This window comes from Cnephaeus nilssonii, assembly GCF_951640355.1.
Source record: "Cnephaeus nilssonii genome assembly, chromosome: 10".
In the NCBI taxonomy this organism is placed as follows: Eukaryota; Metazoa; Chordata; class Mammalia; order Chiroptera; family Vespertilionidae; genus Cnephaeus; species Cnephaeus nilssonii.
The window spans coordinates 61,537,045-61,552,844 of record NC_137081.1 but is presented as its reverse complement, the minus strand read 5'-3'; the positions used below and the strand labels follow the sequence as shown (position 1 = coordinate 61,552,844).

General features: G+C 43.9%; 1 protein-coding gene across 1 annotated transcript in view; it reads right to left on the bottom strand.

The window, feature by feature from the left end:
- Positions 1 to 15,800, bottom strand: part of CACNB4 (calcium voltage-gated channel auxiliary subunit beta 4) — a 229,245-nt gene that overhangs the window by 6,620 nt on the left and 206,825 nt on the right. Inside the window, exon 13 of the mRNA XM_079783058.1 lies at positions 2,346 to 2,531. Coding sequence (XP_079639184.1) covers positions 2,346 to 2,531 — 186 coding nt within the window. The remainder of the gene's footprint in view (positions 1 to 2,345; positions 2,532 to 15,800) is intronic.

Sequence of the window (15,800 nt, the reverse complement as noted above, 5' to 3'; positions counted from 1 at the left end):
TCAAAGTGCTGATAGTTTATGAATTTAATTATATAATGCTGCATGATTATGCTTCCTATTAAAATATAGAATTGAAAGTTAACTGTTGAATGGAACTCAATATATTTAGGGAGGCTTAACAACTCCAATTCTGTTGTAAAAGTGAGGATTATTTTACTATTGGGAAATAAAGTTCAGAATAGCATGATTAGTGCTCATAAAATAATGCATTTGTTTCTGTGCCCTACATGAAGGTAATATTCTTTCTGAAGGAGTATACAACAATTACGTAGCCAACTAATTGATACATTTACAAATCTTGCTTCCTCAACTGAAATGTCATGTAAAACTATCTTCAGATAAAAACTAAATTCCTCTAATATCATTAATTGAAATTATCTTCAGACATTTATTTAATGGCTCAGAAAATGTTATTCAACATTTTTCTTCAAATCATAGGAAAACACGTATCATAGCTGTGAGTACCTGCTTAGGTGAGTCACCTGAGTTAAGAAACAGGATCGTGATAAAACCAAAGACCCAGATACGTTTCCTCTAAAAGACACTCACCTTCACACAGAAGGAAACTCACTCAACAGTCACAGCCTGTGCCTTTAATCTCAGCCAGGGGTCTAGCAATTAAATGCCATGGTTACTAGGAGAAATAGGCCACCGGATAAAGGGCACCGCATTAACTCAAGTGAAACTGGGAGAACCACTCTAGGTGGGTTTCTTAGAGATGAGAATCAAGAGTGTTGTCTTTATAGATAAAGTGCAACATTTCATTTCTATGTACATCACAGAAGCATATTGCTTCATGCATCCACTTCTCATTTCACAATGTACAATTTGGAGCCAACCCAAATTCGTCAGTGGAAATGCCACACTCAGATCAGCACACAGGCAGTGAAACAAGGCAAGAAATAGTCCTGGTGCATACATATATACTGTATACAGAATATATGTATATTTTATAGTAGTACATTTCCCATGTTCGTGTCCAGCCTCAAAAGCTATTCATTTGTATGGCAGTTTTTCTGCTTACAAAGATGTAATTTTGTAGCAAAGCAATACTGTTATAATAGCACTTCAGAGAGTGCCATTCATCTCAGAGTTAACTCTACACGATCTTCAATTATGACTGTCATTATAACCCATTATTACAGAACTAGTCACGATGCAAGAGGGCTCAATTGACTACCTGTTCCTCAGTCAGCTGGGGCTTTGGCCACATTCCAGCAGCTGCTTGATAAATGGTAAATAATAATTGATGTAGAAAGGCAGGATTCACTTTGTATCATTACCCTCTGGCTCCCACATCTAGCTCTGCATGCAGCACCAGAACATGGGGGAGAGAGAGAACTTGTGCTCGTCCCCAGCTTCTCTCAAGGACACTTGTCATAGCCACTGACCAAGGTGGGCCCCACACACCCCCAAGAAAATCTGTCCCTGTTTCCAAACAGGGCAGTTCTACTTGTGTGCACAATCTAATGACTGGGCAAGCCAGAGGACCCCACCACCCATGGCGCAGGACTTGTTAAGAGCAGTCAGAAGGTCCATCTGTCCCCAAATCTTTGACTTGGCTTACTACTGTACAATCCTTAAGAAGTGACATGGAGAAATAACGCACAGCTGCATGGAGTAGGTGTTAAGTTTGCTGGCAGAGTCTGGGCATAGAGGGATTAAGTTACCTAAGTGAAGGCCATTATAAATGAACAGAGAGCAAAGTTCTAAAGAGAGGGCCACTTTCTGGGTCACTTTGTCTGGGATAGATCATCCTATCTAATGAAGAGGGAATATGTTAATTGACCATCACACCCTCACAAAGATGGCAGTGCCCACAGCCAATAAGGAGGAAATATGCTAATTGACTGCCATGCCCTCAAAGATGGCGATGCCCACAGCCACAAGATGGCGGTACTGCCAGGGCACCTGCCTCTGGTTCCCCCAGTCCCCTCAGCCCCCCAGCCGCCCAGGGCCAGCCCGAGGCACAGGTAACCAGGGCCAGCTGAGGCTTGAGCTGCCAGCAGTGGCAGCAGCAGAGGTGTGATGGGGGCATCGCCTTCCCCTGATTGCCAGGTCGCCTCCCGCCCCTGAGGGCTCCTGGACTGTGAGAGAGGGCAGGCTGGGCTGGGGGATCCCTCTCTCCAGTGCATGAATTTTCATGCACCGGGCCTCTAGTGATTAAATAATAGTGGAGATTTTTTTTTAATATATATATAATGCCTACACATTTTTTTAAATATATAATGCCTATGCATATTTCCTTCAGATTAAGGACAATCTCAGTTTCCATCCCAATCAAGTTCCCTATAGAATCTTAATCAAAGTTGGGTTGTAAAAGCACGAGTGGAAAGTGACAATACCTGTAACCCAGAAATTGCTGTGGGATATGGTGAGAGTGCTGTGGAGCCCAAATTCCTTCCAAGCAGCGGGGTCATAGGGGTGCTACTGGTTGTGTGGGTAGCACGCCAGTATGCCTCCAGGTACTCTCCCAGGTGTTCACACGCATCCTCCAGCTGGTTTTCATCCAATATAACATCAAACATTTCCTGCAAGAGGAATCCATTTCATTTATACTTCACGCTTTAGGCAATGAAACCTAAAATTCTACTCAATGCAGATCACAGCATTCCTAATATCCAGCAGCAAATATCAGATCTGAGGGGCGGTGCTGGCAGTTTCTAAAGTTAAAGTCGAGTGAAGAATTCCATAGGTAACCAGGTGCAAACTTGGACATTGACATAAAAATGGGAGTGCTCACTAAATATTTAGAGTTTTAATTATTTAGAAGAAAAAGATGAAGGTAAGCATAAAGGAGTTATAAGTAGGATACAGTGAAAAGATAATGTATTCCCATCTGTATCCATATCTTCCTATAGAGTTGAATTAAACTTAGTTCGGAATATGAAAGAAGCAATTAATGCTACTGAAAGAGGAGTTCTAAAAATGTTTTGTACAATGGCCATGTCATTGGAATAAACATTTCATCCCCCCAAGTAACTACTAGTATGTTGAAGGGAATAACATTTACTTAGGTAATTTTCAGAATGTTGGTGAAAATGATGTTATCCGTCTCATGATAAAAACAATATGAAAAGAAGATTTAGGACTAATACAAAAAAAAATCACATTACAGGGATTTCTGCTAACAGAAGATCATTGTGTGAAATTGTTTTTAAAAAAAGACAAAAACAAGGACTATTTCATTGCGGGAGGGGAGGGGTGTCACACAAGAAGTATGTGGTGTCCACGTTTCAGGCCGTAACAACTTCATCTGGCCTATAATCAAGAAGCATTCTTCTTCCCCAAGGAGCAGAGTGGCTCCTCTGTCACGGCAGTGTGATCGGGAACAGAATATACCCAGGACGCAGGTTCCCTGGAGGGACAGTCAGAAAACCATGGCAGAGAGAAAGGCCATTCCATAGGTAAGGGAAAGCATACGCCAGCCACCAACAGCTTGATCTGCACCTTCTCTCTCCCACCACCTCCTCCACCACCCGCTTGCTGTTATTAGCTCTTCTTGACAAAACAAGAACCTCTCAGAGAATGAATCAAACAGGGTGACTGCCATCAGCACTAATGCTGCGGCTGGGTTGCAGGTTAATGGCAACTGGATGACTTAGGGTTTGTGGTGAGTCAACTGACTCGCTCATTAGTGTGAGGGCTTCTTGAAGCAGAAGTCACCATGGAAACCATCTCTCCCCGCAACACTTACTATTTGAATGTGTTCATCATATTATTCTTTACTGAACATTTTGACCCTGAATAAGATGACTTCAATCCAAATCGACTGGTGTTTGAGAAGATTTAGCCAGTTTAACTCACGTGGAAACCTTTCCCTCCAAGAACGTTTATTAGTAGATTTCAGATGGTTTTCTGCATGTTTTATTAATTTACCAAATATTTACTCAGCACTATTTTGTGCGTGGCATTGTGGGTATACAGTGGCAAAGAAAACAGATAATATCCTTATGCTCAAGGAACATACAGTCTGGTGGGAGAGACAAGTATTAAAGTCCTTGAGAGTCTATGTCACTCTGGGACTTTAAGTTGAACAATCTAGAGACTGAGTCAGTTAATGTTTGGAGCTGCAGCTTTAAGTTCTGGATTTGGAAGGAGGCCCAGAGAGGCGTGTGAAAGTTGAACTGATGAGGGAGGGGAAATTATGAGTAAGCCCAAGAATTCTATCTGTAAAAGTAAGAGGAATAAAACAGATAAAGAGAAACAAAGACACAATGGGAGAAAGAAACCATATGGCCCATGAGAGACTGGGAAAACAGCTAGTTGCTATAGTTGCATGAATGTATATCCCTTCAATAAATCCCCTTTTCCACAAAAGTAACTTAAGAGAGTTTCTGTCTCTTGCAATTAAAAGCCCCTCCCCCATTAATGTAAAGTTCCAACAGTTACTTTACAAACAGAATCTGAGAAGTGTCCATAATGCTCTGATAGAAACGCTGCATTTTCTGATAGCACTGCAGTGCGACCTTGAGTAGGACTAGAACCCCCCTACCCCAAAGAGCATGCACAGCCTCAGACTGAGACAGCGGGCACAGGAAGAAGAGGAAACTGGCCACCACGGGGACACAGGACCACTCCGTCAGCCACTCCAGACTAAAGCTGGTAGCAAATTCTAGACTGTATGTTGTTTGATGTTTGGTGTCAGCTATTCATATACTTTTGTTTATGTCAACTGTATAATTCAAATACATAGGCCTCACTCTATAATGTGGGTTTTCCCCAATGTGTAGTCTCAATAAGTCATTTTCTTGCTTTCATAACGTCCCAAGTTAAAGAACCCTCCAGGGTCACCTGAACTGGGGCCCTGACTGTCACAGCCAGGATTGCAAAGCCCAGAGAGGGCAAAGCGGCACCTATTGCAGAATGTTATTTGAATGAGGCTTATATCCACTTGACTGTCCCACATGTTACATCGTCATGGCTGCAGGTACAATTAAACATACACTTAATTACAAGTCACTTTAATACATAGACTTTGTCTACATCAGCACATGGATGCTTGTTTGAGACAATCATTTCTAGGAAACTATGCTAAAAAAGACAGCTATAGGATGCAGGATGCAACTGATTTCAGGTTTTCAAAAGCACAAAGGAAAGCAAATTTCAGCTTCTGTACGAAATACTGACATGTGACTTACTTTCAACAAAGAAGAATTTTACAGGCTATATATCTGTGACAATTTTTCTTTTGAACTGTTTAGGAAAATGATTAGACCAGTGTTAAAAAGTGAGAATAATAGGAAAAAAATTTAAATTATACATGAAATTCAAAGAGAAGCAGCCCAATGAATTATGCAAACCAGTTTTGCCTATTTTTTCATAAATGTAAAGGTTCAAGTCTAGTTAGCTTCTTACTGTGCAGTAGTGAGGCCTCCAGCGTGGGATACAGATTCAGAGAGCTGCCTAATCAGCAGAAGAGGGTGTGAGTAATGTGACAGTCACGGGCCATGAATAGTTACCCACTCTGTGATGTCATGCCATCGGTGACTGCCCGAGATAAGGGTAATGCTGGGCTGTTTTCAAAGCACTACGACAGCAAAAACCTTTGACATCCAATGACAGTGATACTGTCTAATTAAGCTAGTCCTATATAATAAAAGGCTAATATGCAAATCGACTGAATGGCGGAATAACTGGTCACTATGATGTGCACTGACCACCAGGGGGCAGACGCTCAATGCAGGAGCTGCCCCCTGGTGGTCAGTGTGCTCCTACATGGGAGTGCCACTCAGCCAGAAGCCCTGAACTGGGCTCACAGCTGGAAAGCACAGTGGCGGTGGCGGGAGCCTCTTCGGCCTCTGCAGCAGCGCTAAGGATGTCTGACTGATGGCTTAGGCCCGCTCCCTCCATCAGTCAGACATCCCCCGAGGGCTCCCAGACTGTGAGAGGGCACAGGCCAGGCTGAGGGACCTCCCCCCGCGCCCCCCCCTCCCAGTGCACTAGTTTTGTGCACCCTTGCCTCTAGTTATTAATAGGCCAAATATTACAGGCATGTCATTTGGGCAGCTTCATCGGGAAGTTAAAGCTTTATTTACACTTTCCAGGGAGCCACTAATCTATTCCCCGCAGATCGCTGGGGGAAGGGACTGGATGAGGGGGAGACAGACGAATGCCCAGTAAAGTTGGGGGGACGAGCAAAGGTGCTTGCTGTCAGTCACACCTGGGAATAGGTCATGGTCCAGAATGGGTGTGGCCACTGTAAGGGTGTGAAACTTGGGATATTTAATCCCCTAAACAAAGGACCTCTCTCTTTTGTTGGTCTTGTATTCTCAGTTGACTCCTGGCTTGTGGGGCTCTGGCATTCTCCCGTGTGGCCCACGGCCATGTAGATCCGCACTCACAATGGACTAGTGAATGTAACTCGCCTGATGCTGAACTGGACCCGACTGCAACACAGAATGGAAACTCTGGTCGGTGGCTTTGTTTTTAGCCTTACTAAAACCCCAGCTACGCCTCTTCCAGGACTGGAGTAAGGGAAATGGAACTTTGGAAGCACAGAGATGTAATTCCACAAATAAAAACCACCCATCCTCCTGTGGGAGTCTCAGAACATTCTTTTTCTCGAGATATCATTAGGACTCCACCCCCAGCACTCAGTGGGGAAAGGGATACATCAACTTCCCCAATAACAATGGGACATTTCCTTCAGCTGAAATGGACAGAAATAACGTGGCCACTGAAGTTCATAAGAAGTGAACAAAGGAGTCGAAACAAACCATTTAAAAAAATCAACCCTTTTCTGGATAAGCTCGTTCAGAAAAATTAAAAACTAAGGCTTTATAAGTGACAAGAGTGAAAAACATGCCTTTAGCTCACCCAGTGGTTCAGAGAACAAAAATGGTAGGAAAGAAGGAAAGGGAACGACTGAAGCTGAACAAAGTGGAAATGAAGATCTGCAGTGTCTTTTTATAAAAACTGTAAGTACTTAATGACCTTTCCAGCTCTCTACTCACAGAGCATCACAAACCTTCCCAGGGCGGGCACCTGAAGTAGGGCAGCCAGCCGTCTTATTTGCGTGGGACTGAGCGATCCTTGGGACTATCAGTGCCCAAAGCTGGAAATCTGGGAAGAACTGCAGTGGTGGGTCATCCAAGTTTTTACAGAAGACAGAGCACTTTTTAGGTCCTACACTGAGGACTGGAGCAGGTTCCACTTATTTCTTTCACATTCTTTTGGGAGGGAAGACATAGAGAGGGAGTGGGCAAGTCTTTATAACTATGAAGCACATATATTTTCTAACATAAAGGGGAGAACCTCACTAAGACTAACATAATTTCTAATATGTTTTATCTAGGAAATTGCTACTGAACATTTTAAATAAAAAGTTTATGAAACTTAGAAGTTATTTTTGCAGTTGAATTGTAACATATTTTTTAAAAAAAGTTGGTGCCTTGCTGAATATTATCTACTTAGGAGGTTAAATATATGCAAACTCTTCCATTATCTAAGCATTGCTTTACATTTATTTATTGTACATATATAAAACCCCAGGTGGGACAACTTTCCTTTTTCTAAGTGGAGAAAGAAAGAATAGGGGTGAGAATACATTTATTTCTTTGCTATTGAAATATAAAGATCCTGAAACTGCTGCCACCATTGAGAGAGAGAGAAAAAAAAAAGACTGCCAAATATCATTCAGTAAAATGAAATGGCTGAATGGTCAACATGTAATGCTGATTACAAAATAGCCAACCAGCGTTTCTTTCATATCAAAACTACATTCTTTTTTAAAAAAAAATATATATTTTTATTGATTTCAGAGAGGAAGGGAGAGGGAGAGAGAGATAGAATCATCAATGATGAGGGAGAATCATTGATTGGCTGCCTCCTGCATGCCCCCCACTGGGGATCAAGCCCCGCAACCCAGGCATATGCCCTTGACCAGAATCAAACCCAGGACCCTTCAGTCCGCAGGCTGACGCTCTACCCACCGAGCAAAACCAGCTAGGGATCAAAGCTACATTCTTTATATTACTAACGCTTTTTAAGTCCTGAGTCAATTAGTAATAGGAAACTGGACGGTGAGTTAAAGGGATTTTCCAAGGTTACAGGGGTGGGAACCTTTTTTCTGCTGAGGGCCATTTGGATATTTATAACATCATTCACGAGCCATACAAAATTATCAACTTAAAAATGAGCCTGCTATATTTGGTCAAACATTTAATTAACTTACCCCCAATGCCTTGGCAGGGCCAGAGCAAATGATTTTGAGGGCCTTATAGGGCCCACAGGCCGGATGTTCCCCACCCCTGGAGGAGGTCTACCAATATTATGGGGCTCTAGCAGTTTCCACTTCAATGAGCTAAATTGGAAAGACAATCAGGATTCTTGCCACTATTTGCTGGGGAAAACATGAGGCAAAGAACATTAGAACATTAGTGACCTTGAGCCCTTCTAGCTTCTCTCTCTAATAATCTGTGACGTTCATTATGTACCCAAGCACATTTCCTCACCACACTGCTCCATTCTGCCCATCCTTATCCTTCAAAGATTATAACAAGCCCAACCAGTGTTATCGTCTGCAGAAAAGGCATCCAATGTTTTTAAGTTCATATTAATCCAATGCTATAAGTCGGCACTGGTGGGAGTGAGCTATTCCTAACTCCATACACCCAAGTTGGGTGGCTGAGTCCTGGCAGCAAGCATAGTCTCCTTTGGACCGAGAGAAACAAGATCCCACGTGGCCTTGTTTCATGAAGGAAACATCTGAAACCTATTACTCTCTTTTTCAAAGGCAGTTAAAGGTTCAACTACGAACATCCAGAGGCTCCGTAATAATGAACGCACCAGTGGGGAAGGCACTTCAAATAGATGGGTGAGTCCATCTGGTCCTAAATAATTTAAGTAAAATGACTATAAGAGGGCCATGGAAAATGACTACTGCGATAGGAATACGATCAAGGATACTGGGCACTATCATTCGCTTCGGAGTTCTTGTGTTTAATAGAATAAATCTGAGTCCATTCAGCAATGGAAAATAAAGGATGATAGACGAGAACTACTATGGTTGCTGTAATGTTAGAAGTTTGCAAGACTGTGGAGGAGATGAGCTCCCCTATGGCAGAGAGAGCGATCGATGTCATTTTACACGCACGAAAAAACTTACATAGCTCAAAGAGCCTGCGGGTCAGCTTCTGGTAACACAAGCCAGCTTGTAACTAAGCAGGATCAAAGGATTACATTTCATTTATAGATTCAATTGTCTGCCTATCTGCTTTTCTCACCAGGCATTATGTAGCTCGCATAGTACTGGGGCAATCTGAACTTTGGCCTTCTTAAAATGTACTATTTTCAAATTCTCTGACAAGGAAATGGGTATAATACCTGGTAGAAGCCAAATGAAATCTAACAATATAGTGTACAGATGTATATTATAAGTGCAAATTCAGCTGGCTCATATAAAAAAGTCTATATGAAAGGGGCTCTGGGTCCTAATCCAGTGGTCGGCAAACTGCGGCTCGCGAGCCACATGCGGCTCGCAAGCCGCGGTTTGCCGCTCTGTTGACTAATGAGTTTGCTGACCACTGTAATCGCATAGGCCCTTTTCTGCCTGCATCCCCCTTTTCTTCTGTGAATCCAGAGTGGGCATAAAGGAAAGCCCCCCTCTTCCAGAGAACTGTTCAGGAGCCCATCCTCCCAGCTCGTCTTTCTGTCTGTGGCAGATCAAAAATGGCCACCAATTTTTTGACACTTTCCATGTCAAGATGGACAGTGTGTCCCCTCTCCTTGAACCTGGGCAGCCTCTGTGACTCCTAGCAGAAACCCATGGAAGTGATGCTGTGTCAGTAGCTAAGCCCAGTATCTAAGCTTGAGATAGCGGAATACTTGCTCTTGGAGCCCTGGGAGCTGCCATGTACGAAGCGCATATCCCTGTTGAGGAGATCCCATGGAAAGTTCCTAAAACCACACCGAGAGGGAGAGGAGCCGGCTGGGCCCAGCCCTCCAGTCATCCCTGCTAAGGGACCAGGTCAGCCGCGCAGCTGAATCCCACCATCTCATCTGGTGGTTGGTTGAAATCAGTAAGTGTTGGGGTAGATTTTTGCACAGTAATAGAAAACTAGAACAGCCATAGCTAAAACAGTCATAGATAACTAGAACTAATAAATAACCAGTTGTTTGGACAGAAACAGATAACTAGGACTTTGTCCTAGATGGAACAAGGGTGGCAACTTTGTTGGGCTGATTACATGGAACCTGCCTCTTGCTCCTATAAACCACGTTTGACGGGAACATTCCGATTCCTTTGCACATGGCCCATGCTGCTTTCCTGCTACAGAGGCAGAGTTGAGTAGTTTGGCGAAGAAGACCAAATAGCCCACAAAGCCTAAAATACTTACTATGTGACCATTTACTGAAAAGGTTTTAGAAGAAGCCTTACCCAGGAAACAGGGGAAGCAGAGTTTGCCACCCCAAAATACGCCTTTTTGGGATATTGATTATTTTAAGCTAGTTATTTTTAAGACACTAAATCCTTAAACTGCCCCTTAACTGCCTAAAAGGAATTTAGATGGAGGACCAGCTCCAGGAAGGCAAGTATCATCACAGATAACTGCAGTTTAACGTAAATCAGGTGAGAGGGACAGGGAGGAACCCAGCAAGGCCCATGTGATCCAAGCCCTCTCTGTGTCCCATTGTTAAAGACGCTCCAGCAAAAATTTATTTGCCAAACATCTGCTTCTCCATCTTCATATGAAGTCCCAAACCACATCCACTACCCCCACTACTCCTAATAAGACACAAGTATTTCCTCTAGTAATTATTAGGAATAAATGTTAAACTCATTCTCATAGAAAGATCAAATTAGTAAAAAACAAGTTCAATTCACCTACATGTATCTCAAGAAATAACTTACTGAGAATTCTTATAACATTATTACCCCAAACTTGTGCACATATTAATCTAATCCAGTGGTTCTCAACCTGGAGTGACTTTTTCCCCCTAGGGGGCATTTATCACACTTGAGGGTTGCTAATGGCCAGAGATGCCACTGAACATCTCACAACACACAGGACTTCCAACAAAAAAATTATCCAGCCTAAAAAAAGTAATAGTGCTGAGGTGGAGGAACCCTGATCTAAATCACTCTCTAATCCATGAGATGTATCACCTACCAAATTGTTTGCCAAGAGTTGACTTAACAAACGGTAATCTTATTAGTCTGTATACTCTTTGAAGGCAAGAACATGCCATTGTATCCCTCACACCTTGTAAGGTACCAACCTAATGCTTAACTAATGTTTGCTGAATGTATTTTAATTCTTGCCAAGAGGGTTAACTGCAGTTGAGCCACATGGAACTGAGATGACTAAGTATTTGGAGTCTGTGTGGTTTAACCACCTGGAGACATGGAGACCATGTCCTCAGACATGCCCACATGGTTGTTACTGTTGAAACTAGCTAGTTATTAGTATTAATGATAGGGAGAAAACAAAGGGAAGGCCAGACATTCACTTCATCCAGGCAGCTTCACCAGGAAGCTGCAACTTGACTCTCCCCAGGGCACCACCAGTCCATTCCCTGCAGATCACTGGGGGAAAGACTGGACAAAGGGGAACATGGGTGCATGGGCAGTGAAGTCGGGGTGATGTAGGGAAGGTACTTGCCTGTCTGTCTAACCTGAAAACAAAGATAACTGACTAGAGGGGGTAGGACCACTGCAAGCCGGAGAAATCTTAGAAGGTTAAAATCGGCATGAGGACAAAGGAATTCTCTCTCTCTTGTTCCTCTGGCTTTGCCCCTGCTTTCTTGCACTCACCCATGTTCCCCCCATAGCCATGTGGCACCCCACACGTAATGGGTTATAGCTGGAAACACAAGCTAAGCTAGCCTGATGCTGGACTGGACTGTGCAAATATGGAGTAGACATTCTGGGCAATGACTATAATCCTAGCTCTGCTAAGGACACAGCTGGACTTGTTCCGTGATGGGACAGAGGGAGAGGGGACCTTGGAAACTCAGGAGTCTGTCCCATGCAAATAAATATTACTTATTCTCCCATGCGAGTCTCAGAAAATTCCTTTTCTCATAACATCACAAGAAGCCTACTGCCACCAGCAACAGGGTGGGGCATGGAGAGCGCCCCACCAATACCAGGTGACTGTAGAAATTTCTGATTTGAATGATGCTCTGAACCAATGAAGATATCATCTGACTTGATGTATCTCATACTCTCCTCTTCCCTGGGCTCCAGAGCCCACATGGGTTCAATAATATCTCTATGCTGGTCACTTTCAAAAGTAGAATCAGAGTCTTGGAGTCAAGCAGGAATCGTAGATACAACGTCTGTATCTTAGATAGCCTACCATATCCATAGCCTTCACCAGAGGAGATTCCTTTCACACTATTTCTGACATCTGTTCACACAGCCCACTCCACCCTCACCCCTGAGACAAGGAGCTCACTACTTAGAAAGCCTGCCTATTGTTTTCAGTATTTGCATTTGGGCGGACTTGTGAAATGCCTTCCTCTTAGTGGGTCAAAGTGACCAGTGCCAAGTGAAATTAGACAGGCCTAACTGCTCTCAGATCCCCTCAGACCTGCTCCTGGAAACTCCCACTGACCTCAGCACCACCTCTGGGCCTCGCAGAACCAGCCTCCCTCACAGTGTGGAGCTTTCTACATTTGTGAACACAGACATGGCAGGCAAGTTTCGAGATACTAATCTGTGTTCTTCCTTTTGTATTTTCTCCTGTTCTTGTCTACCATTCAAGCAGGTGGCAGGGTCTGTTCTCCCTTGTCTGGCGTGGGGTGGGGGTGGAAAGGATGGGGGTCGAGGCAGGAAATTGCCAGCTCTCCATCCCCCCCCTCCCCCGCCGGGTTTTGTTTCCCAAAAGCCTAAATGGGTTGGAGAGATTTTGCTAACTACCTCTGGAAACAAAAGAAAGTGGGGGTGCTTTTAGTGCAACCAAAGCAGAGAGGAAGTTCCTTTAATAGCAACAACAGGGGAAGAGAGGAAGACACCTCCCCTCCCTCAGAGAGAGAGAAAAGGGAGTCCCTTGCCAATGTCCCAGAGAGGAGGGGCTGTGTGTCTCCCTGCCTTGCCAGAGATGCCCTGATCCACATGAGGGCTGATGCAGCAGAGCATCCTTCCCTGAGGATCACATGCACCCGGTGAACGGTTTTCAGGTTTGGAACACTCCCCCTCACTCCTTTCAACTTCCTCACCAACCCACCCTTATGACTTGGGCTCTTGGTTCTGCTCTGGATTAGGGTGGCTTCAAGCATAAATAAATATCCTGCCTGCCCAGTAGGATGGGGTAAAAAGAGAAAATGGACTATTTCTTGCATGCATGTTCACGTTGGGGATCAGAGATTCAGCTACATCACACAGCTACGTGTAAGGGTAGAGTGGCATGGTGGACAGAAGTTAGAGTCAGACAGATCTAGGATTGGATCTTGGGGCACATTTACTAATTCCTACCTCCAACAGGTTTCTTAACCAGGGACTGAGCTTTCTCCTCTAGAAAGTGAGGATAATGTTATTCACTAGGGCAGTCATAGAGGCGCATGCTCGGATTTCCCCTTGAGTTGGAACCTGCCATGATGAGTGTAAGCAGCAGACAAACTCGGGTTGCTGCACCTTCAGCATCCAGCACAGCATTCAAACTGAGGCCCTGCTCCCCAGGCTGCTGCTGCCTGTTGATGCCGGAGCGCATGAGGGGGACTAGAGCTGGGATATTTCTCCCAACACAAGACTCCTCTAACGGGCAACCTTTTCTCTGAGGATCCACATCTAGGTGACTGAGATGTCTCAAGGCTGCATCACAGTCTGAGGCTCCTCCTACTCATTCTCCTTCCTTCCCCCTCTCCCTTCCCAGGGCCAGACCTGCAGCAGGTCTGAAGGCTCTCCTTTGGTTCCCTTTAATCTCACATAGGCATTTTCTCAATCAATCTGCACTTCTAATTCCATTTAGGTCTCTGCTTCCCAGAAGACCCCAACTGATAAGATTATCCTCATAAGATTGTTCTAAAAGTTGGAAACAATAGCACAGCTCCTGGCTTTTGGTTGCTGATCAATAAAGGTCAGCATCCTTCTTCAGGGTAATTCATTCTTCTCTATTTGCTCAGTGCTTCAATCATATATTCCACTGTGTACGTGGGCTTCATCAGTAGAAAGTGTGAAGTTAGACTTCTTAACATAGCACTCCAGACTCCAAGTTAGCCAAATTATCTGCAGGTAGGTAACCAAGTGTGTGTGTTACGTGTGTGTGTGTGTGTGCGCGCGCGCGCGTGTGTGTGTGTGTGTAGTTGGGTGAGGTTGTGAGGGGAGGAAATTGATTTTGGAACCAGATAAATCATAAATCTAATACTAATTTGCTGTGTGACCTTAGAGAATAATTTCATCTCTCTGTCTTCAGTTGCCTCACTTATGGGGATAATGCTGCTTATCTTACTAGGTAACTATGAGGATTAGAGATAATCTATTACTCTTATTGCATAAATATCATTAATACTCTTATTGTATAAATACCACTAAATATTTATTGTGGGCCTATTATGATAGGCGCTTGAGATACAACAGTAAACCAGGTGGGCACAGATCCTTACAGAGCTAGGACAGGTTAGGCATGGCACAGCGCAAGTGCATCCAGTAATTATAACAGAAACGCTTAGATGGTGCTCATCATGTGCCAGACATGTTCTAAGAGCTTCACCACATACTCACTCATTGAGTCTTTACACAAACCCAATGAGGTAGGTACATGCCGAAGATTACATAATTAGGGATGTAATTCTAGTGTGGATTAGAGTGGACTTGAACTCAGGCAATCTGGCTCTAGAGTCTGTACTTTTTATTTTTTAATCTTCACCCATGGATAGAGAGGACAGAGAGGAAGGGGGAGAGAGAGAGAGAGAGAGAGAGAGAGAGAGAGAGAGAGAGAGAGAGAGAGAGAGAGAGAAGAGAGAGAGACAGAGAGACAGAGACAAAAAGAGACAGAGACAGAGAGACATCAATTGGCTGCAGGAATTGGACTTGCAACTCAGGTATGTGCCTCAACTGGGAATCAAACTGGCCACTGTTCTGTGCATGGGACAATGCTCAACCAACTGAGCCGTTCGGCCAGGCCATCGTCTGTGCGCTATAAACATCTGAATTGAATTTTAAGCTTCTTCAGAGCATAAACAATCCTTACATGAGTATAAATCTAGTGAATCAAATCAGTAGGAAAAAGTTATTTCCTTTAGAGAAACACGGGCACAGAAATAGTAAGTCAGCTGGGCAGGTGTAGACACTGATCAACCACTGGTGACCCACATGATAGCTGTCACCTCCCCCCACCCCCTCTCACCATTTGCTTGGCTTCCAACTCAGCAGCTGTTTCCTGGCAATGGCACTAGGAGAAAAGGTGCCATAATATGGCTTTTCACCTTACTTAACCCTGACCGCTTCATCTGCTCTCGCCACAGCGCTCTTCTAGTTCCAATAAATTCTCAACCATTGATGCCATAATCTTTTATGCCTATCAGAACTTTTCAGGCAGCAAAGACATGGAAAGTCAAATCAGTAGGTTTTCTTTTCATAAAAGCATACACATTGACTCAGTAGTTTGCTGAGTATTGGCCCGGTAAGGACATCGGACATGGGACACTAAGTTCGTCTTTTTATGACATGGTAGACACCACCCAGTTCTGGATGCCTGAGTGTAGCCAACAGGGCAGCATCAGTTTGTTCCAAGAAACTCTTCAGGTTTATGATAACGTACCACCCTCACCATCATTCTAGAATAAAAACGACAATGCTCATGTAAAAAGAAACACTACCCTCTCCTAACTCAGTGGTCGGCAAACTGCAGCTC